The 24,169-nt window shown below is 47.0% G+C and overlaps 1 protein-coding gene across 4 annotated transcripts in view; it reads right to left on the reverse strand.

Annotated features, from left to right (window-relative positions):
• Positions 1-24,169, reverse strand: part of RNF166 (ring finger protein 166) — a 38,517-nt gene that overhangs the window by 9,389 nt on the left and 4,959 nt on the right. Inside the window, exons 2-7 of one of the 4 annotated variants that reach the window (XR_007359299.2) lie at positions 17,057-17,213; positions 14,567-14,679; positions 13,791-13,905; positions 12,728-12,835; positions 10,565-10,689; positions 129-153 (exon numbers count right to left, since the gene is read on the reverse strand). Coding sequence is in view for 2 of the 4 variants with exons in the window: in XM_048870848.2 (XP_048726805.1) it covers positions 10,624-10,689; positions 12,728-12,835; positions 13,791-13,905; positions 14,567-14,679; positions 17,057-17,213 (559 nt within the window). In the remaining 2 variants the exon portion in view is untranslated. Of the gene's footprint in view, positions 1-128; positions 154-2,858; positions 10,690-10,723; positions 10,865-12,727; positions 12,836-13,790; positions 13,906-14,566; positions 14,680-17,056; positions 17,214-24,169 lie in introns of those variants that run through there. The other 3 variants (XR_007359298.2, XM_048870848.2, XM_075118467.1) reach the window with 3 other exon arrangements.

A 24,169-nucleotide genomic window follows, 5' to 3' on the forward strand; every position in this document is an offset into this window, starting at 1 on the left:
GCAGCCCAGCGAGCTCACCTTGGATAACAATACAGTGCTTAGGCAAACTCACCTTTCTGGCTTGGCACCAGTTTCCTGGCTTCATACCAGACGACCCTTCGTGGGTCAGCACAAAAGCCGCTCCTGTCCTCAGTTCTGCAGCAGATTTTGGACCTGAGAGCAAGAATTATTCCACATAAGCCTACTGAGTACCACCCTTTGGACTTGGCCCAGCCGAGAGGCCACTGGGCAACCGCTATGTGCAATTCATGCAACAAGCCACTTTGCTCTGGTAGATGGGTATTGCAAGGTGCTCTGCAGCTTCTGAACTGGATTCACGCTCAGTGACTATTCCTTAGTGCAGCTGCAAGGAGAGGGGGACAGGTGCTGGGCTCAGATTACCCATGAGCCCCAGCTTCCTTGTTGACTTGCCCCTCTGTGGCAAGATCTCCAGTGATTATAGTGAACCTAGTGTCATTTAGTGAGCACTACCCAATAAAGGCGAGGGTCTTTGCGTGTGCAGAAAATTTGTATGATTTATTATACTTATATTTCAATATAAATGCACTTTAAAAATATTCTCCCTCTGGCATCTAAAAGGCATAAACGAGCCATGAAATCATGTAACCCTTTGCAGTCAAAGGCAGACACAATCATGCATACAGGATGGGGAGGTGAGATTGGACTGTAGCCAGAGTGGGTCACAGAAATCTCCTGGCATTTGGAACTTGTCCCATAATGCAAGGAAGGGACCAAGAGAACCATATTCTCCTTAAAAAGAAAAGGAGTACTTGTGGCACCTTAGAGACTAACCAATTTATTTGAGCATGAGCTTTCGTGAGCTACAGCTCACTGTAGCTCACGAAAGCTCATGCTCAAATAGATTGGTTAGTCTCTAAGGTGCCACAAGTACTCCTTTTCTTTTTGCGAATACAGACTAACACGGCTGTTACTCTGAAACCTGTCATATTCTCCTTAATAACCCTTGGGGGTATGTCAGTCACACAGAAGGGTAGATGAGGGGTCCTGGAGCCGTGGGCAGCCATTGCTACTAAAACAGCTCCCAAATCATCCATGGAGGGACCTGTGAGCTGTGCCAATTACAACAGGGAATACAGACATGGAACCCTTCCTATGGGGTTCAGTCTTTTTAGAGCTGCCCGCTTCTGGTCCTGTAGAAATAATCAAAGGCTGCTATTCAGTCTGACATTCAAATCAAGTGCCAGCCCATGGCACTTCAGCAGCCAGGGTTGTTACCTGCTGCCCAGTTAATGCAGCACGAGAGCAGTTACACACCCACGCTCCAACCTGGACCCCCACACAGGCAGGACTGGGGAGAAGTCAGCACACCGCTAAAGCACTATGGAATGTTCAACCCAGGCACGGCTGTGGGAGGGAAAAAAAATCCACAACCCCACCCCAATTTCTAGGGTTTTAGAGTACCCAGGATTCCCAAAGCTAGGAGCTTCCCTGTCCTCATCTTCCAAGGCACAGCCACACCCTTGCTTACACTATCCAGTCACAACAGCACAGAGAAGCTAATCCCAGAGTAAGAGACTTCCTAGAGCTATGGAAGAGGGATACAGAGCTCCATCAACCTATGCCATGCATTAGGCTCCTGCTCTCGAGAGCGAAGAAGTGCCGTTAACCTGTAAAAAAGCATCCCCTTTGCTTTCAGAAATGGATTGCTGAGACCAGACGGGAGCAGTCGACTCAGAAAGTGCATAGCTTTATGCAAGATTTCAGGTTGCTAGGAGTAGGGGGCACTTTTTGCCCTGACCGCCAACTGCTCAGTGTGTTTGCAGGAGATGCTGTCTGAGCTCACTGTAACTGTATTCCCTGTACAGAATTTTGTCACTGGACTTTTCCTTCAGTTCAGCAATCCTTGTGCAAGCATGAGGCATGGGGGAATTCACCGACCAAAAGTGCAGCTAAATTAGGCCACTTGAGAAGCATAAGGCAGGCTCTGAAGAAAGACAGTAGTTATGATCACCCTTCTTTGGGTTTTTGTTTTAAATCCACACTTAAATCCACTGTTGACAGAGGTGAGACAGAGATAAGGTTTTAACTACTCTGCGTCAGCCAGATAAGCAGCAGTCAGTGCATTGTTGGAGACTTGATACAACCGTCTATCTAGCAGAGGGCACTGGAAATACAAGATTGAGGATGATGAAACCTAGTCTGCCAGATACTTGACAGGCACCACAGTGCTCAGCAGTAGTTAATGAGTCAGTGGACGAGGTCATAAAGATCAGCTCAGCGTCTCCCTTTCCAAACAAAGAGGCTGATTACATTCAGCACTTGTTGCCCTATCTCAGTGGGCTTTGCCTCGGTATACCTGCTTCTGCTCTAGGCTCAGGGTGCTTCCGAGCAGAGACAGGTTAGACACCTGTAGTTATGTCTTGGAGGGGATCAGCAACGCTTGTCCAATGCAACGGGCAGGCTCAAAGCGTCTGGAATGGCCATAAAAAAAAAAGACAAGTTAATATGCTACTAAAATTCATTCAGCACTCTACTCCCCTCCTCCTAGCTGCTAACTGCTAGTCAGGAGTCCCATCACCGGGCAGAAAGGAAGAGCCAAGAATATCCCTAAAGGACCGAACTGCAGAGTTAGCAGCAAGGTATCAGAGCGAAGCATTTACATACCTTGAGATTTAGACTGGAGGGTGCTCATCTCCCTTTGACATGCACATAACCGTGTTAATAAGAGATTCAAACACGGTAAGTGGGAGGATGAGGAGTGTGGGAGGAGAAACAGACCCATCAAAGGTCTACTGAGTGGGACGGGGGAGAGGGGGGGTGTTTCTGTTCTCTTGAGCTGACACTGTCTGTTACCCCAACTTGTCCCAAGCTCCCAAGAGATTTCAGCCCGACACCAATGGATGAAACTGCGTTTATTGAGAAAAATGGTTTGCTACAAATACATCATTGATTTTTTCTTCAAAAAACAGTATGTCTTGTTAAAAGTTCTATTCATATGCAAAATAGTCACAACACCACACTGAACAGCATGACCGTCACCAATGCCAAACCTGACAGAGAACACGCAACACGGGGGACTCTGCCTACACCCAGAACCGTGGGCCCGACATTCCCAAACCTCGAGTAGAATCAGGAGTTCAAGGGGAAGAAGTCTGATGATTCGCTGTGACACGTGGAATTCTGAGTGTAAACCCCTTTAGTTTACGTTATTACACATAACTGATGCAAAGGGAGCATAGTAAATATCCACTTAGCACATACATATATGGGGCTTTTCATCCATAGGCCTTAAAGTGCTTTACAAAAGCAAGTATCATTGCCCCTGCTACAGAGCTGGGGAAACTGAGGCACAGAGAAGTGGCTTGTTGAAGATCATACAGGAGGAGCCAGGGATGGAACTCAAGCCTCGACTCCCAGCCCCACAAGTCTATCCACAGAGCCATGCTGCCTTGCTAGCATCTGTTGCACCTTCCCCTTCCCCACCTCCAGTGCAAATCTTGGGCCAATAAATGCTGCCATTCATAATTTATACCACAGAAAGGGGTCCTCGCCAGCAACCCGCTCAGGGTGCCACCACTTGCCCCCCTTCCGGGCAAAGTCCCCTTCAGAAGGAACTAAGAAGTGGCACAGACTTGCCCACAAAGCAGCATGAGCTCTTTATACATGGGACCCAACCGTACAGGCCAGGGGCAGTGATCCGGGTACTGGACGGGCATAAACAGGAAACCCAGACGCTTCCCAGGTTGTATATCAACTCCTTTCTTCCTGGAGAGAGTATATATTGGAAGGAGGTACCATAATCTTCAGGAAATCCAGTTAGCTGTCCCCAGGGGAAAAGTGCAGACGCAGGCTAGGAAGAAATCCGCAGTGAGCCAGGGGGCCTATGGTTTTATTCATGTCTCCCAAGCAGCCCCACATGGCTAACTCCCAACTCAGGAAATTCCTCAGAGCAGCCTCTGCTAAGTGTTTGCCCTTTGCTCATGTGTTGTACAGATGCCTGCAGGTTCCTCCGGGTGAGAGGGTGGGGGAGGGACAGCTAGCCACTCGGGAGCAAACATGCATTGCAATATTTTCTGTTACTATTTAGACTGAGGTGGAAAAAAACCTGTATTACAAGAGTGTGAGCCTAAAACTCGGATAACAGGGTGCAGGGAAGTACCTTGGTTAAGCCCCAAAATTGCGCTCTTCAACCTAGGAATGTAGAGCAAAATTTTCAAGAGAGCCTGAGTCCCATCAAAAGCCAATGGCACTGCTGAAAGTTCTCTCAGGCCCCAGTCGGACACGAAGCAATCCTGGGAGAGGATGGCTTCCGGACTAGAAGGCAGCCACCTTCTACATCTCAGTGTGGTTGATGAACGCTAACCCACTCCCTCCCCTGCCTGGATTTTGGGTGAGCAGGGTGAGAAGTGAAGACATTCACAACAAACCGATCAGTACGGAACAGTGTATAAAGGTTAAGATGGACCCAGAATGGGAATGAGTGAACTTAAACATAGGCCTTTTAAGGGCTGGGCTCCTGAGCGTTGTGCTGATCCACCGAGTACGAGCTGAGACACGCTGTCCTTGCACAGGGAGTTCCTCACAGTCACCCACCCTGGATAGTCTCCCAAGCGGCAGCTGCTCTTTCAGGTGAACACCACATGGCGACTTGATGTGCCCCGTTAGCAACCTTTGGCTGAGACATTCCATCAAGGGCCTTTCTGCCCATATCTGACGGCTGCTCCCCATCTGCTTCAAAGAGTTTTTCCACAACACCAGAACCCTGGTCAGCATTCTCCCTCCACATTTGGGCAACTGCAGAGGGCAGAACAGCTGCTGCACCTGCCGATGTTTCACTCACTCCAGTGGAAAGAGCTTCAGGACACCTGGAGTATGAAGGTGCCACATAAACCCAAAGTCACCCATGGAGATGCTGCTAGAGCTGTATCGTATGAAAAAACTCTTTTCTCTTGCAGGCCGCGGTACATTGCAGGTCTGAGAACGATATGCCATTGACGTTCATGTACTCGATAGCATCTCTGTGTATTTGCACTGAAAATATAGATAGAGTATATTGCAAACCAGCAATATACCAGCATGCACTGAAAGTCAGCCTTGCTCCAGCACAGTTCCCTCATTTAGCAAGTCCAGATTAGCCAGCTGGAAACGAACAGCCATTTTGAGCACAGAGTGAATGATTTACAAACATCACCAAATTTCTTAGGTAAAGAGATCTGAACAATTATACAGCTGAAAAGTGAACTGTGCTTACTGACACTCAACTGATTTTGAAAGGTGACATTTCCCATTTCTATAGCACCATTCATACGAGGATCCCCTAGCACTTTACAGAGGAGGGCATCACCCCCAAATAATCCCTAAGGTGGGTATTGCTCAGGTAGGGAAACTGAGGCACAAAGATTAAGCGTCTTGCCCGAGGTCACCCAGCTAGTGAGTGGAGTAGTAGAGACAGACTCGAGTGTCTTGGCTTTCAGCTCCCTGCTCTAACCACTAATCCTTGCTGCCTCACAAGTGCAATTGAACCTATGGCAAACAAGACTTCTACAGTAGCACATGAATATTTCTTGCATGACAGCACACATTCCAGAGACATTTACACATTGCATTGTAAGATGCGCATGGCTTCAGCAAAGCACAGGGCTTTTTCCAACCGCATCTCAAGGGTAATGACAAAATGTAGCACTTGAGATATACACTAGACAGGCTTCCCCTAGCAAGTGTGTAATTGTTGCTCCCCCTAGAGGATTCTGCTTGTTATAACAAGACAGCGAACAATACAAAGATAGGAACAAACTCCATGCTAGGAACAAAAGTTAAGGCAATTTGTCAGCTGGCAGGTTGGGGTGAGACAGGGCTAGAGAAAGTTAACAAGGTTTATGGGTTCTGATTCTTCCTCATCACACTGGCCAACTCATTGCCATTCCTGTTCCCAGCACGAGGTTTGCGTTTCACAGTCCTACGCCACCACTTTGAAGAGAGATCAAGCACATCCAGCCTCACGCCATAAGTAAAAAATTCTCCTGCCAAAACTCCCATTTTCTGTTAGACACAATTTACATTAAGACAAGACTCAGACACCCTCCCCACCCCCCATGCCTTGAAAGCCAGTGCAAAACTGGACCCCATTCTATATAGTACATTAAGAGTAGAAAAGTTAGGTAGGTTTATTAAAGCTTACATACTTTAAAGGTACATAAGCTCTGCAGCTTAATGCTGCTGGAAGAGAAACGGGAACAGATGAGATCTGACGTCTGCGAAAGGTAGAAGGCGCTCATTTGAGAAGAAAAGCCCTCTGGATTATATTTCCGCTGCCCTCTTTACGTTGCCCCTGCAGCAGTACAGATCCAAACCTAGGACAAACAGCCTGCTGGCAGATGGCTGGGTTTTAAGGCTAGATTGACAAAACCTTCTTCCCTAACCCATCCCAACTAAGTGAAGCAAAACAAGCAAGGTTAACAGCACCGTACTAGGGAGTTTCCCTGTCCGATCTCATCTTACATTCAAAGGCAGAGATTTGGGGGCAGTTTCCATCAGTCCCTGGGTTTGCAGTAGGCAGTTGCATTCAGCTATGTTGGTAGGTAACCCACTTACAAACGAAGCTTCCAGCCTGGAATGAAGTGGCTACTGAGATGTTTAAACTATCACCCCCAAGACAATTTGGCACGACCGTGGAACTGCTCGCAGCGACGGTGTGGTGCCAGATGGCGAGTATCACGTAGCCAGAGCAATGCTGAAAGGAAGGCCTGCACAAGCCAGCTCCCAAACGCCAGGAGATTAGCTAGCTGCCATGCACACCCTGAGAGTCCACAGGCGTCAGTGCGAAGTCGTGCTTTCACTCAGCAGAGCACTCCATCCCTCAGAGGGAATGTACCAATGCTACTGCCTGCCAATTGGTCCCAGACTATCAAAGTGCGATGCAAAGTAGGTGGTGTTCTAGCATGTTGGGAAGGTGGCAGCTGCTTTGCAACAAAGGGAAAAGGCGACAGTGGGCAAACCAGAGACAAGCAGAGACCCTCAGCTATTCTGGAGAAAGGGTTAACCGTGCGTGCTAGAGCAAAGGTCCAAGGATGATAAATAAGGGTTTGGAGCTGGAGATCCCACCTAAGAAAACGAGAAGATCCCTCCACAAGGTCCCACAGCGCCAGGTGGCCTTCAGCCAGCGTGCTTGAGATTAGACCGCCATAAGCCAAGAACTTTAGTAGCACAATGTGTCCATATTGGGAGACCAAGAGCAGGAAGGTTAGCAAGCTGCAATGCTCCTTCCCTGGGGTGGGTTTATAGGATAGCCTCCTGCACTGCTGCAGATAGAAGGATTCACGGTAGGTCAGGTGACAAATAACAAAGGTCACAGGATAAAAGAGCAAATAGAGAACAAAAAAGTGATCCAGTGATGAGGCTGATTTTAACTGTGATGGGAAGGGACAGGAACCAGGCACAGAGCCAGAAAACAAAACAGCTAAAGCAGGAACAGATGGATGGAGGAAAGGTCCCCTTCCAAGAGGCCAACACATGGCCACTAGCCACACACCACCTCATGCTTGGACAACTTTAATGGCCTGTGTTACATAGATCAGACTAGAGGTTCTAATGGCCTCTTCTGGCTTTAAACACCCTGAATGTGAAAGTACAGCGTCACCCAAACACCCATGGGATGAGAGAATCACAGAACCTGATGAATCCTGCCCCTTCACATTTCACAGCAGGTTGTGAGTGGACAAGGTATCTATTGCTGGGTTGTGTTCCTAACCGTGACTTCCCCTCCCGGGGCACTGGAGGAGAAAAGCTCCCAGGTCCCTGGAAGTGGCAGGTGCTGGGTTCCAGCTCGCTAAGCAGGACTGTACGTGATTTACCCGTTTTGTGTTTATAGCTAGGGAGGCTACAGGATGTCTCTTAGTAGATGGGAAATGAAATAGTTCTAGATGGACTTTGCCCTGCCTCCCACAGGGCTCTTCCCCAGAACTCATCAACAGAGGGGCTTGTGAATACCAACCAGGAACTTTTGTTTTGTTTTGTGCTGCAGAGTAGAATGTCCAGTCACTATAGAAAGGAGGACCCAGCAATGGGGATCCCAGAGGCCAGTTAAGGATGGGAACCGCCCAGTGACAAGCGGCCAGTTCTCCTTGGCTGGGAAGAAAGGGGCTGTGTGCAGCATTGGTCTGAGGCTTGGCATCTAAGGTGGGGAACATCAGGCCTCAAGTCAGTACAAGGATTAAACCAGTGTTACACAGGCCCATTGAACGACAGTCAACGCAACATCACCAATGACCTTTAAGTCACAGACCTGAGCAGAAACTAGACAGGGAATGCACTGTCAAAACTCCCAGCACTTCCTTCCGAACCGCGCTGGCTGGACAAGTTAACTGAACACACACGTCTCCCTGCCATGGAGAGGGCACCCTGCTCCAGCCATTCCGTTTCCCAGCATTGCTAGCCACACTATTCCAAAATGAATTTCAACTCCCTTAAAAACAGGATCAGCCCAAACCTTTGGTCAGATCCTCCCTATTCCCAGAGAGGCGCCTGCACCCTCCGAGGAGCAAGCGAGGAAGTGATCTTCACAGTGCTGGAGGACTAAGCAGGTCTGACTCTACACTACAGCAAGAGCATGGACCTGAGCACGCCCAGACAGCCTCCTGGCCCCCAGGAAGAATGCATGCAGCTAGGCCTAAGTTTCAGCCACCCCACAGTACGTAATGGTCGGTTACAAACAGATCTCGCTCTACCTGATTTCAGGACCTGCCATGCCCTCAGACCAAGGGCCAGTTGAGTCATGTGTCCTGTCTCAAACAGGGCCAGCACCAAATGCTGGGTTTAACTCCACACCAATGGAGAGTTTTGCAGTCACCTCCTTATAAAGTTTAATGCTGTAAAATTACAGTTGTAACAGAAAAAAATAATCTGGGCATGACATTTATTATAAATTATCCTACTGGTATCACTCCCGGTGAGCTCCTGAATCTTTGCCTCGGGATCACGGAGACTCAATCAATCTCTGGATGGCTGCTGAAGAGCATCGGTTTCCCTCTCCATAGGTGACTAGAATCTAAGTGAGTCCCTAACTACAGTTTACATGCCACAGCCCAAGGCTGGATTTGCACACTATAAGTGCCATATTCACACACATTAGAACTCATAGATTAATCAAAAGCTTTAAGAGACCTAAAGTTAGTAGTAATAGTGGAAGGCAGCCTGCTTGTCATGCTGTACTGCATGCACTTTTAAACACCAGACCACTGCTGAACTGAGCTCTGCCAAGCTAGGACCAGATCAGCCCCCTCACAATCCTAGCCAAACAGCCCATCCATGCCAACAGAAGCGAATGAACAGCCTGGAGTCGAGACACTAACTGGCCTGCACCTTGATAATGCTAATGGGACTGTTGCCCCAGAGAACACCGCCTCTGCTGAACCACTCACAGGGCTTTGCATCTTGGAGACACGCACAGCTTGTAGCTAATTCACAGTTTTTATTTTTTTTCAGAAGTGGATTTGATCCATTGACCAATACCCCGGTTAATGCCTGGTGAGTAACTCCGAGTACTGCCCTCCCATGCTTGGGTCACATGGCTGATCCAGCATGGCTGCACATCAGCATCATATGGGGGGGGGGGGGAAAGAGGGGGTAAAAGAAGCAAAAGCAAAAAAACTGTAAACACAAAAAATAAATACAAAACAATCCAACCTTTCTGTTGCTCGGGCGCGAATGGAAAAGAGCCCCCTCTCAATTCCAGGTTCCAGCAGTTCCCCACCCTACCCCCCAGTTCTTGAATCCACAGCATGTGTTTAAAAAATATAATATTTTTCTTAATAAGGTTCCATAAAAATACTATTGTTCCTAGTCAAACACAAATATTGCAATATGAAGAGTAACTGTTTTGATTTTTGCTCTATAAAACGTGAAAAGGTCTCACACCGATTAATGTAGAAAAAATGCAAGAACTCTAGTATCACAAAAGCTAGTACAAAATGAGCAAGGGGAAAGAATGCCAGTGGCAGGACAGTTCAGGATTCCTTCCCATTTCTACCTAGCTGTTTTTAATAGACCTGTCATCACGGTCTCTGAGCGCAGCAGGTTCGTGTCCAGATTTAGCCCAATGCGCTTCGTTGCCTCTGGCCTTCCCTGAGCAGTGGCAACAGAGCTGAGCAAAAGACTGCTCATGCCCTCGGGAGGGTGGAGGGCCAACATCTCCATAAATACTCTTACGAGGTTAAAAAACACTCAATGCTTTAAAAAAAACAAAAACAAAACCCTATTGTTGAGAAGAATTGAAAACTAGGGCATTTTACATAAAATGCATCATTGTTTTACGTACCCATTAACTGCAACAAATATGAGGAGCAACGGTGCCAAAAAGCATCTAATAATAAATAGATATAGATATATACTCCGTATATGGATATGAAATGCCCAATTGGAAAAAACAAACATTTGGTAAGGTCACCTTTGCCTCTTCCCATCCAGCAGGGGTCACTCTCACCAGATCATGCTCGCTCACCATTTCATTGTGCAACAAAAGATTCCACCTTATTAAACAAGGTGTGATTTAAACAGAGATGGGCGGCCTAATCTCTAGGGGATGCAGCGGGATGAACAAGTGTCACACCTCTCCTAGTGGAAAGGCGACCTGTGCAAAGGATCCACACCGCTGCTCAGCAGTCGCCGTCAGTTCTCCGAGAGGGAGAGCGCCAATGCAGCCTGCAATGCAGCTTCTTCATCAATATTATAGTCCTGGAAACAAGAAGAGTGAACAGGTCAGAGGGGCTGAGGAAGAGTCAACGCGTCTCTCCCTGCATCAGTGAGCTGTCTGCCCGGGTGTTCGTACCTCCTGTGACATTCCCAAGAAAGGACCAGAATGCCAAGCGGAAAGAATCTTCACATTGACCTTCCTTTCGGATCATGGACACTGTCAAAACAGCCACATGATTACAAGAAACCTCTCCTGTGCAATTACTGCCACCTCAGACAAGCCAGGCTGGGAAGAACAGGAGATTAATTTACTTTTCTAAGCTTATTTCTTGCATTTTAAAAGGACAGTGAAGATAAACTGGTCAGTTCTACCCTCAGTTTCACGCTCAGTTTTGCCTACACGCAGCAGGAAGATGCAGCCACTTGAAAAGGTTTCATTTACAAAGTCAAAAAAGGTTTCTATCACCACCACCATTTTTTTTTTCAATACCCAAATTTGGGCACAAGCTACATGACCATGAGGATCCTTTGAAAGATGAGACGTGCAAATATTTCAAAGCTTAGTATCTGTCCTCTGAGGTTAACAGTCACTCTGGAATCTAATCTACCAAACGATAATGGCAGATACAAACAGGAGTTTATCTACAAGGTCCCTGGAGCAGAACTGCCCTGGCTGCAGCCTTCGAGGGGAGAGTACCACCCCACACCCACACAAAAGATTAACAGTGAGGGAGACCTGCCAGAGTTCTCATTTGCGCACCACACCAGAGAAGGACATAGCACACATGCACGCTGTGCACGTTCTGTATTTCTGAATGGTCTCTGGAGCTCAGATTCCAACGCCGCTGTGCAAGAGCCGGTCTCAGAGTGAGGGGCTGGACTCAGCCAGTCCAGTGTTGTACAACGCCCCTTTTGGCCACAGGCCCCATAGCTGTTTGTACAACACAGGTATTTGCTTATGGCCAAATCCTGGACCTTTGCTTCTGGCGAGATGCCAGTACAGCCTGGCCAGCCTCTCACGGATGGAGATCTTCCTGAGGCTGTCTGGAACGGTGACTACTCCTACAGAATTACCACCAGCTCACCTCTCTCAAGTCCCCAGTGCAGATTGTGAAGGGAGCTCGTGCTGCATGCCAAAAGGCAGCATGGAGCCTGCCAAATGCAGCCCAGCTCCTGAATTAGTGGCTTTACCTCTCTCAAAAACCTTCTTCGTTAAAAAGTGTCAAGCTCAGGTGAGATTCAGCCTGCACGTAGAGGCTGATATGAACTTGACAGCACATTTGGCTGGAACTTTGTAGCCCTAGCAGGTTTTCAGTGACACTTCTCTTGCTCATTTCCCAGTGTGTTTAAATGGGACACAGGAGATGATAGAAAGCTTAAATACTCTTCCTTTCCCAACTCCCCTGCCTGGCCTCACTGATCACAAACTGGCGAAGTTCATCACTCGGACTGTCAGATCTTGGGGGAAGGGATCTGTTTCACGGCATGCATCTCCAGGTCCTAGCTCCGTGGCCCCAGATCCCTCCCAATGGCCTCAAGGTACTACCGCAATGACGATAATACTAAAGTGGATGACCCGGAGATGGCAGCACAAGCAACATACAGCTGTCTCCCAGAAGTGCAGGCCACAGGAACAAAGCTCAGCCTTCAGACAGGACCCCTCCCCCCCAACCCTCCTGTGTCCTGCTAGGAGGGGAACTTCCTACTATTCAACACAGGTTCTTGCCACAGCCTATTGCAGAGTCTTGCTTCACCATTCCAACGTGCTATTTTGTCTCAGTATAGATGTGATTTTATCTAAAAAGGCAGAAGTTATTTCAAGGCCACTTAGCTGGTTGGGACAGATACCTGCAATACAGAAGAAAACCTTTCCCCTTCTGTTCCCCCACTAAAAGATGTTAGTAACTGATAGCTCAGCATGAAAACTGTGCAATAATTGCACACAAAAGTGGCGTTCTCATTTCTCATATGGGCCAGCCACATGTGAAGCCAACGCCAGCTGATTAAGGGCTGGAATGTCGTCAGTGGGAACAGGCCAGGGCCCTAAGCAACTTGAACTTTGATTTGCAGCAGTACCCACCACAAAGGTGTCATAGGAGAACTTGTGCCTGTGTAGGAGATGCTGCAGGAAGTTGGCACTCTTGTAGCTGGGATCCCCCCAGGGCATCGCTGAACAGACTGGGCACACCTAGAACATACAGGGGAGGAAAGGGAAGTCATGAGACCAGCAATGTGGTGCAGTTCTTGAAACTGCTGCCTGCCACCCAAAGCCCAAACACGAGCAGGACTACTTTTCCCTTTTAACTTCTATCAGTCAGAGGCAATTTCTGCAAACACCCTCTTCAAGAGACACTGTGCATCTACACAAGCTGGAGAGCTAGGGCATGTCGGTTAGTGCTGGAAGCCTCCAGACTCAAAGGGCAGATTTTTGAGACTGCTTAGACATTATGCATGCTCACACATTTCCCGCAACTGTGGGAATGGTGCATGAAAGCGACAGACAGAATGCTGAGCACCCTCGGGGATGCTCTAGTGGGTTAAAGAGGTATTTTCAATCTGGAGATGGTCCCTTTTAGCATTGATGGGTGTTGAGCGCAATAGGCTCAGGACCAGAATGGGACACAGGAAATATAATCAATTAAATGCAGAGGGTTCCCTGCCAAAAAGCTGTGATCACTCTGTGAGCTTAAAGGCACAATGCATTTAGGGACACAGAAGAAGCTCCCGTCTCAGAAGCACAAAAGAGGTCTTAAAAGTCACAGCCTATTGTAGTGGAAAGTGAGTGGCAAAGCAAAACCATTAGAGTTAGGGAGACAGCACTGAAATCTAGGCTTAACCCAGTTCTTGCTCTGCAATGCACCTCGAGCAAAGCTAATAGATCCAGCTCTGCGTCTGCCTGTCAAAGAGATTTAACGAAGATTAAATGAGTTAGAAATGCGGATAGTACTTTATGCCCAGAAGCAGATGTGTGCGCCTGTTGACTTTGAACAAGGGATTAATTAAAATACGCAGAGACTTCCAATTCACTGGAGGTTACCCCGCTCCCGTTCTCTGCCCAGTAAGAAGTTCATGAGCAAAGAGCCAGACATGGAAATCAGAGCCACGGTGTCAAATACTCGCCAGTCTGCCAGAGGAAAGCTCACCACTTTGTTGGGGTCATTGCGGTGGTTCTCCATGCAGTGCTTGACCAGCTCTTGCTGGTCCAGGTTCCGGGCTCCACAATAAGGGCAGACAAAAGTGGAACGGTTTGGAATATTGCTAAAAAGAAACAGCAGTCAAGAATTCAACACAACAGAGACCAACAGGGAAGAGGAAAGGTGAAAACAGAACTGGCTTCACAGAGACAAGCTGACCGCAGCAGACTCCAAAGGATCTGATGCACCATGAGTCACTTCCTCACCACTGGCATCAAACACCACCTTAGACTGAAGGCTAAGATTTTGATCACATGCTGATGCACCTCCAGTGGCTTCAGTGGACTTACTCCATATTTACATCACAGTCAGTGTACCCACAGGATTATTTTGCTAGCTATTATATCCTACTAATTCAGCCACCCGTATCAAATAATATGTTTCTCTTTCTGAATTAATCCATTTCATTCTTATATTTTATCAGTATTAATTCCTATGAAATTAGGATGTGTTGAGGCATATGATATGTGTTTCCTAATAATTATACATAGAATAAGTTTTGTTTAAGAAAAAGCTTTTCCACTGGATTTTTTTTTTAAATCACATAGACATTTGTGTTGGATCAGGTTTTGGAAAAGCCTATTTAGAAATCCCTCTAAAATTCAAGGCCAGATTTGACCTGACAGTTTCTGGTTCATCTTGTGGCACTGTTTAAATAGCAATTTGTTACAAAAACGAAATGGGAGGATTCTCATGTGAAGTAGTTGAATTTGGTATTTTAATACCTTGGAATGGGCTGAGAAGTTGGAACCACTGGAACGAACTTTGGGCAGTTGGCCATCTGCTCTTGAACCTTAGCGCAGGATGAAACGTGGGATCTCATCTTCGCTAGGGTTACCTAGAAAGACAAACAGAGGGAGGGAAAAAGAAAAAAAAAGACTATTGGAGAACCAGGAAAATCTTTGAACTAGGATTATTGCACATCAATCTGCACCAATGTGGAATTGCTGGGCCAAAGCATGTCTCATTATAGCCAACTAAAACAATCAGCCAACCAGCTACAGTGAGGAGATGCAGGATTTTGGGGGAGTGGGGTGGGTTAGTCTAGCTGATCCCAGATACTGCTAAGAAAGCCCATTTCCTTTTCATAAGACCAAAGCAAGTCATGGTAGAGCTCTTGCCCTTCAAGGCAACCCAAACCTTAGAGTCAAGTTCTCAACAAGGAACAGAAATGCCAGGCTCAAAGGTACACAGAGAGTTATGGAATTATTCACTTGACAGCAAGTGAGGTGTTGGAGCAGCAGAGGGAAAGGGTCTCCGTCCCCTAGGTGACAGGTATCCACATCACAAAGCCACCACAAATGAACAACTTTACTGCCAGTCTCAGAGGCACCCAGGTCTGGATTACCCCACAGGTGGTCCCTTCAAGGCAGGGCTGAGGCATGATGGCAGGACAATGCCCTAGTCAGACCTACTCTCTGCTGTGATCTTGAGGGCGGTCAATCCAACTTCTTTCACCAGCTCTAAAGGGAAGAACATCCCACTCTGTAAGGCTGCTAATACACAAGAGATGAAACACCAGCTGTACCACTTGAGGTCTGTCCCCCTCTGTTCTTATGTCATCCCAAGTCTCTCTGGAAGGCTCCACTGTTTTAATAATGGCACTAGTCTTCTGCCAAAGGGTGTTAGGACACAGAGATGTTTCATCTGAGCACAGCACCACCTCGCACAAGGCAGCCACGTCAGCATAGCTCAGATATCTCACAGCCCTTCCTGCAGGGGCCCTGTGGGTTCATAAGCACCAACAGCATAGGATTTTGCAAAAGGCCATGTACCTAAGCTCTCAAGTTGAGCAGTATTGCATGTGAAACTCAGCCAGCCAACCAGGAGATCCCTCGGGTGTAACCACCAGCTGGAGCTTTACCAAGCATGGTAGCAAGTATTTTGGGTTCCAGAATTTGATCTGGTTCGTGAGGAGTGTTCTCTAGAGTCTAAACATCTATGTTAAATTCAGTGGCAAAAAAACTATGGTAACACAGAGTTAAGGTTGCTTGGTGGTATGCCGTCCCCTTGCAGAACATTGTGTTGAGCAAATCTCAAATTTAGAAAAGCAGGAAATCCACAGTCAAGGTGGCCCACGCAATCTTAACTTTGCCCTCTTTCAGCAATGGCCCAGTACACACAATGGCCCCATTACTCTGCCAACCCCAGTGTTATTGAAATGTACAAGCTCTTCACCTCCTTCTACAACCCATTCACTCTCCCCCACAGGTTTCCATCGAACACCATCAAAGAACAAGAAGGAAACGTTGGGGTCATTCGCCACACCCTGCACTCTCCTGAGGCACAGCAAATTTCAAAGGCGTCCAACTGAGCATGTCCATTTCAGAGGACTTAGGAAGTTCAACCTTTAAACAGAAGTCTTGACACAACCTTAACTACAGCGGTGCAACCTTGCCACTGTAATATGCACTGGTGCTGAGGAATTAACACTCCCACGTCAGGTCTGCACCATTGCTCAGCCAGCAGTAAACTCCCTAACAAGAACTAGGCATGGAGCAGTGCTGATTCCAAATACAGGGAGTGGGGAGATGATCATTACAGGGAAAGGATGCATTTTAGTAGAAAACAGACAACTTTTGTCTTGTAGAAAGGGTTAAGTAACAGAGGGAGAAAAGGGCCCAGGTTCCCTTTTTAAAAGATGCATCCACGTAATAAAATATTGACTTTGGCCTGCAAGAGAGCATCGCTAATACTTCATAAACATTCCCAAGTTAAGCCTCAGCACCTCTGATGTAGGAAGCATTATCCCCATTGTCCAGATAGGAAACCGAGGCAGAGAGAGGGTAAGTGACTGACTCAAGGAGACACCATGACTCTGTAACAGAGCTAGGAACAGAACCCAGCTCTTCTGACTCCCACTCTGGTGCTTAGAGTACAAGGCCGCCCTTCCTGCTATTTGACCGCTTCCCCAACTGGAGCAAAGGTCAGGTTTTCTTATAGCGGTGGGGTACCCCGTTTGTCGTGCTGCCCTGAGGTTCCAAGCCACATGTCTGGCAGTGGAGCATCCCACTTGCCTCCCATTCACAATCTTTGGGGACGCAGGAAGTAACTCCCGAAAGAGACACTGTGCTCAGACATAAACCAACATTCATCTGAGCACAGACAAAACCTTGACTAGCACAATGGGCCACACGGGGTGTCATCCATACCTGTCCTGCCCCCAAAATACCAGTTATGGGGCAGTCACAACTGGACCTGCTCTGATGGATTACCTTCTTACTGCACCCTCTGCAGGGAGCCTTGTAGGAGGACAACTGCTTTTCCACATTGGAGGCCTTCTCCACCTTTTTGGGGTCAAAGGGCATGCGGCAGAGTGGACACAGAGGAGACGGCACTTGGAGACATGGTTGCAAACATTCCCCGCAAAATCTGGAGGAGAAACAAAACCATTAAGTTGTTCAGAGGAGAACCATTATTTATCACAGTCCAGACAGCTGCATCAGCACAGGAGCCAGCAAACAGAGATGTAAACAGGGGAGTTTGAGAGGGAGTTCTGTTGGAGGAAAAGGTATTTTGTTGGAGGAGAAGACTAACAAGACTTAGGTGGGAAGGCGATGACAGACACAGAGGCAGCAGTGGTAGTGACCCAGGCAGTGGAAGGCACAATGAAGATGACTGGATGTGGAAGCTGTGGCATGCACATGATCCTGGAGGGGGTACCTGAAAAGAGTTTTGTCTGCGTGAAGTGCCACCTGATAGAGCTGATGGAAGAAAAGAACCGAGGATTGGAGATGCAGGTGGAAACTCTGGTCGAGTTTAGAAGGGGGTTCGAGCAGATGATGAAGCAAAGACATGAGGAGGCTGAAGAGAAAAGCTCAGACTTGCAGGTGGAAGCAAGACCAAAGAACTCTGAGGGGATATTGCTGGGTGAGGAAAGTGGACAGTGGAAGCATGTGACTAAGAGAACCAGGCAGAGGAAAAGAGACTAGTGAAGGAGAAACAGAGCTCAACAACAGGTTTGCGGAGTTAGAAAATGAAGAAGGGTCACAGTAGATGGTCATTGAAGGTGAGAGGGCAATGAAGAAGAGAAGAGCAGCTAGTCCTATAGGAAGAGGGCAAGAGTCAATGGCGATAACACCACCAAATATGAGCCCCAGGAGGATTTGGGATGGGTTGCAGAGGATTGCAAGGGACAATAGGAATCGAGAGGACTTGCAGCCAGAGGGAACAGGGGATAGACTGGAGAATCGCACCATCGCCAGGAAAAGGCAGGTCTACGTGATTGGGGACTCCTTACTGAGAAGGATAGGCAGGCCTGTAACCAGAGCTGATCCAGAGAACAGAAGGGTGTGCTGTCTGCCGGGTGCTAAGATACGGGATGTGGACCTGAGGCTGAAGAGGATCCTAACGGGAGCAGGAAAGAATCCACTGACTGTCCTTCATGTGAGAACAAATGATATGGCTAGATTCTCACTGGAACGTATCAAGGGAGACTATGCCAGGCTCGGGAAGACGCTTAAGGAAATCGAAGCTCAGGTGATCTTCAGTTGGATTCTGCCTGTTCCTAGAGAAGGGCAACAAAGATGTGACAAGATTATGATGCTCAACAGATGGCTCAGGCAGTGGTGCTACAAGGAGTGCTTTGGGAAGTATGGCCACTGGGAGGCATTCATGGACAGAGGACTGTTCTCCTGGGACAGACTTCACCTGAGTAAGGAGGGAAACAGACTTCTAGGATGGCACAACTGATCAAGTGAGCTTTAAACTAGGAATCTAGGGGAGATGGTTGGGAGATGTCCAGGTTATCTCCACACCGGATTTTAACATTGAGAGGGAAGAAAATGAAGTAAGAAAGGATACGGTCGTGGGCAGGAGAATGGACATCAGGAGGAAGGCGTAGTGTTCATACCAGTCTAATAGGTGATACTGGTGGTAGAATGTCTGTGCCTAATCGGGTACAGAATGTGAGCGAGGCCAAACAGCAAAAATTTAAGATGTTTGTACACTAATGTGAGGAGACTAGGTAACAAAATGGAGGAACTAGAGCTACTGGTGCAGGAAGTGAAATCAGATATTATAGGGATAACAGAAACATGGTGGAACAGTAGTCATGACTGGACTACAGGTATAGAAGGGTATGTGCTGTTTAGGAAAGACAGAAATAAAGGCAAAGGTGGTGGAGTAGCATTGTATATCAATGATGAGGTAGATTGTAAAGAAATAAGAAGCGATGGAATGGATAAGACAGAGTCCGTCTGGGCAAAAAATCACATTGGGGAAGAAAGCTACTAGAGCCTGCCCTGGGATAGTGCTTGGGGTTTTCTATAGACCGCCGGGGTCCAATCTGGATATGGATAGAGACCTCTTTAATGTTTTTAATGAAGTAAATACTAATGGGAATTGTGTGATCATGGGAGACTTTAAGTTCCCAGATATAGACTAGAGGACAAGTGCTAGTAATAATAATAGGGCTCAGATTTTCCTGGATGCGATAGCTGATGGATTCCTTCATCAAGTAGTTGCTGAACCAACAAGAGGGGATGCCATTTTAGATTTGGTTTTGATGAGTAGTGAGGACCTTATAGAAGAAATGGTTGTAGGGGACAACCTTGGTTCAAGCAATCATGAGCTAATTCAGTTCAAATTAAATGGAAGGATAAACAAAAATAGATCTGTGACTAGGGTTTTTGATTTCAAAAGAGCTAACTTTAAAAAATGAAAGAAATTAGTTAGGGAAGTGGATTGGACTGAAGAACTTGTGGATCTAAAGGCAGAGGAGGCCTGGAATTACTTCAAGTCAAAGTTGCAGAAACTATCAGAAGCCTGCATCCCAAGAAAGGGGAAAAAATTCATAAGCAGGAGTTGTAGACCAAGCTGGATGAGCAAGCACCTTAGAGAGGTGATAAAGCAGAAAGCCTACAAGGAGTGGAAGATGGGAGGGATCAGCAAGGAAAGCTACCTTACTGAGGACAGAACATGTAGGAATAAAGTGAGAAAGGCCAAAAGCCATGTAGAGTTGGACCTTGCAAAGGGAATTAAAACCAGTAGTAAAAGGTTCTATAGCCATATAAATAAGAAGAAAACAAAGAGAGAAGAAGTGGGACCGCTAAACACCGAGGATGGAGTGGAGGTTAAGGATAATCTAGGCATGGCCCAATATCTAAACAAATACTTTGCCTCAGTCTTTAATGAGGCTAATGAGGAGCTTAGGGATAATGGTAGGACAACAAATGGGAAGGAGGATATGGAGGTAGATATTACCACATCCGAGATAGAAGCCAAACTTGAACATCTTAATGGGACTAAATCGGGGGGCCCAGATAATCTTCATCCAAGAACATTAAAGGAACTGGCAGATGAAATTGCAAGCCCATTAGCAAAAAATTTTAATGAATCTCAGGGGTTGTACCATATGACTGGAGAATTGCTAACATAGTTCCTATTCTTAAGAAAGGATAAAAAAGTGATCCGGGTAATTACAGGCCTGTTAGTTTGACATCTGTAGCATGCAAGGTCTTGGAAAAAATTTTGAAGGAGAAAGTAATTAAGGACATTGAGGTCAACGGTAATTGGGACAAAATATAACATGGTTTTACAAAAGGTTGATCGTGTCAAACCAACCTGATCTGTTACCTTCTCAAAGGAGGAGATTTTTTAAACAAAGGAAATGCAGTGGATCTAATTTACCTCGATTTCAGTAAGGCATTTGACACGGTTCCACATGCGGAATTCTTAGCTAAATTGGAAAAGATGGGGATCAATGTGAAAATTGAAAGGTGGATAAGGAACTGGTTAAAGGGGAGACTACAGCGGGTCACACTGAAAGGTGAACTGTCAGGCTGGAAGGAGGTTACTAGTGGAGTTCCCCAGGGATCAGTTTTGGGACCAATCTTATTTAATCTTTTTATTAATGACCTTGGCACAAAAAGTGGGAATATGCTAATAAAGTCTGCGGATGACACGAAGTTGGGAGGTATTGCCAATACAGAGACGACCGGGCTATCATACAGGAAGATCTGGATGACCTTGTAAACTGGAGTAATAGTAATAGGATGAAATTTAATAGTGAAAAGTGTGAGGTCATGCATTTAAGGATTAATAAGAATTTTTATTATAAACTGGGAACGCATCACTTGGAAGTAACAGAGGCGGACAAGGACCTTGGAGTATTGGTTGATCACAGGATGACTATGAGCTGCCAATGTGATATGGCTGTGAAAAAAGCTAATGCGGTCTTGGGATGTATCAGGCGAGGTATGTCCAGTAGAGATAAGGAGGTGTTAGTTCCGTTATACAAGGCACTAGTGAGACCTCATCTGGAATATTGTTTGCAGTTCTGGTCTCCCATGTTTAAGAAAGATGAATTCAAACTGGAACAAGTACAGAGAAGGGTTACTAGGATGATCCGAGGAATGGAAAACCCTGTCTCATGAAAGGAGACTCAAGGAGCTTGGCTTGTTTAGCCTAACCATAAGAAGGCTAAGGGGAGATATGATTGCTTTCTATAAATATATCAGAGGGATAAATACCACAGAGGGAGAAGAATTATTTAAGCTCAGTACCAATGTTGATACAAGAACAAATGGATATAAACTGGCCATCAGGAAGTTTAGACTTGAAATTAGATGAAGGTTTCAAACCATCAGAGGAGTGAAGTTCTGGAACAACCTTCCAAGGGAAGCAGTGGGGGCAAAAGACATATCTGGCTTCAAGACTAAGCTTGATAAGTTTATGGAAGGGATGATATGATGGGATAGCCTAATTTTGGCAATTAATTGATCTTCAACTATTAGCGATAGATATGCCCAATAGCCTGTGATGGGATGTTAGATGGGGTGGGATCCGAGTTACTACAGAGAATTCTTTCCTGGGTGTCTGGCTGGTGAGTCTTGCCCACATGCGCATAGTTTAGCTGATCACCATATTTGGGGTCAGGAAGCAATTTTCCTCCAGGGCAGATTGGCAGAAGCCCTGGGGATTTTTCACCTTCCTCTGCAGCGTGGGGCATGGGTCACTTGCTGAAGGATTCTCTGCACCTCGAAGTCTTTAAACCACGATTTGAGGACTTCAATAGCTCAGATATAGGTTAGAGGTTTGTTACAGGAGTGGGTGGGTGAGATTCTGTGGCCTGCATTGTGCAGGAGGTCAGACTGGACGATCATAATGGTCCCTTCTGACCTTAAAGTCTATGAGTCTATGAAAGGGCCCAGTGGCATTTTGGTTTCCCCCCACATGCCCCCTGACACACCTACTCATAGGAAGCCCTGCCTACTGCCTTCTTGGGGGTCCCTCAGTATAGTAACGCAGGAATTGATCCCACACAGATCAACAGAACTGGTTTCTCCTCAGACTTTAGGAAGCTGGTAGGAGCTTTTTGTTAGCCACCAAGGATCTAGTAACATCTATGAGATCTAAGGGCATGGAAATGGTTCCTCCACGTAGATCCAGCACATAGGTCCAATAGGCTGAACTTCTCCCGTGCACATCAATGCACTATTAATACACAGAAATCAGCAACTCCGGACTCCTGTTTCAAAAGTAACACACTGTGCATCTGAGTTGCAGGCCTCATGTAGCCACCCCATTCTGCTTTATGGGGGCATGTGGGGGGCTCATAGGCCAGCTGGAGCAGAGACTTGAGACTTTCACCTACTTGTTCCTCCTGGCCACTACTCTCCTGTTCTAGTTTGCCACCTCCCTCCTGCATAGTCTAGACACTTTCCTGAATTCCCCAGACTAGTCACAGGGCTACTGAACCTACTGACCAATTTGCCTTCTCCAGCAGCTTCTCCCTACCATCTGAAAATGGATGCTCTATACATACAGAGACTTCTACAAGTACCTCCAGAGACAGAGCTACCAGAGCACCCAGCCAGGCTGCAATGGCTAAGGGTCCAAAGAGAAGGATCTGGATGTGTCCAGAACAGATAGCTTGCGGGCAGGGCTTCTAAGTGAGGGACTTATACAGAGCGGAACGTGCCCATTGCATGCATGACCACAACAGAACAAACACGCTCAGGTTTCCTCCCCCACAGGAAGGCAGGTTTCCTCCCCAGTAGCCAGTGATCACGTGTCAGGCTGCAGCCAACGTAGCAACCACATTGGGTTGGCCCCTGTAGGTAAGAATTTCAGGCTGTGCAACAAGGTCTGACTTTGCATTTACCCCCAATGGCCTCTCACAGAAAGATATCTTATGCTAGCTCTCCGGCTACAGCCTCACTGGGAAGCATCGTTGAGAATTAACGAGGTTTCAGATCACATGCACAGGCTGGTGCCGAGAGCTAGTGATGCTGTCTGGGGCAAAGTCAGCTCCTGATCCTTGGTTCCCAAGCCTGCAGGAATTAGGAGTGTGACAGTCAATGGACTTGGCCCTTGGGGAAGGGGACACCCTTCTACCGTCTGGTCCTTCATTAAGGAAAACATCTCCTTCATTACACAGTGAGTGAGGTTGGTTTGTTCCAGGCTGTTTGCACAGCTGAGCTGCCAGCTGACATACTGTGGTGATAGGAGCCATAGAGGTAAACAGAGGTGTTCAGCTAACCAGACAACAGAAGGCGTGCAAGTGACATTCTTGCCACACTGCTCCTTTAAACCAACAGAGTACCTGGACACTAACTTTGCATTTAGTTAGGTCAAAAGTTAGGTCTGCTTCTGCTCATGATACCATCCATCCAGGAATTCACCTGTGCCCCAGGGTTACACTTACAAGTGCAAGTGAGGACCTACCAATGTGACTGCCTTTCCATGGTAGCTGCAGGGTTAAATCTCCACATACCAATTTAGAAATGTCCAGACTTCAAACGCTGGAGAAGAGTGACCACTCTCTGAGGCTGAGCAACACTATTAGAACCTATCGCAGCCAGCCACACCTTGCTGGCAGGGCAGCCAGCCTGGGACAGGCTGAAGGGATGTTGGGAATATCCCCAACAACATTTCTTCAGTGAGAGTGAACGATGGTTGCACCACCTCTAATGTCAGGCCTGTCTGTAGACATCTAGGGATGAGGAAGAGCGTTCGGGGGGTACGTGCCAGAAAGCAGACAGGAGCCTGTTGCCCTTTGCAGACTCCATGCTGTACTACACAACGTCACATGAATAAGATCTAATTGATCTCCATGCGCATCCATGCACAAAATGCGAGCTGGGAAAAAGTGCTCTGCTATGAACCCCAGATGAAGGGCAGGAAGCATTAGACCAGTGATCCAGAGACCCACAGCGAGGCAGCAAGACCAAGTAATGTGCTTTCACTGTAGATGCTCATGCAATGATTTTCAAAAACAAGCCATTTAGGCCTTCATGGGAGGGAAGTAATAGGCCAGGACACGTTGAGATTAGGCTGGGGATCACCATTCAAAGTTCTTATGGCTGCAGAAACAGGGACCTTAA

This window comes from Caretta caretta, chromosome 12, assembly GCF_965140235.1.
Source record: "Caretta caretta isolate rCarCar2 chromosome 12, rCarCar1.hap1, whole genome shotgun sequence".
In the NCBI taxonomy this organism is placed as follows: domain Eukaryota; kingdom Metazoa; phylum Chordata; order Testudines; family Cheloniidae; genus Caretta; species Caretta caretta.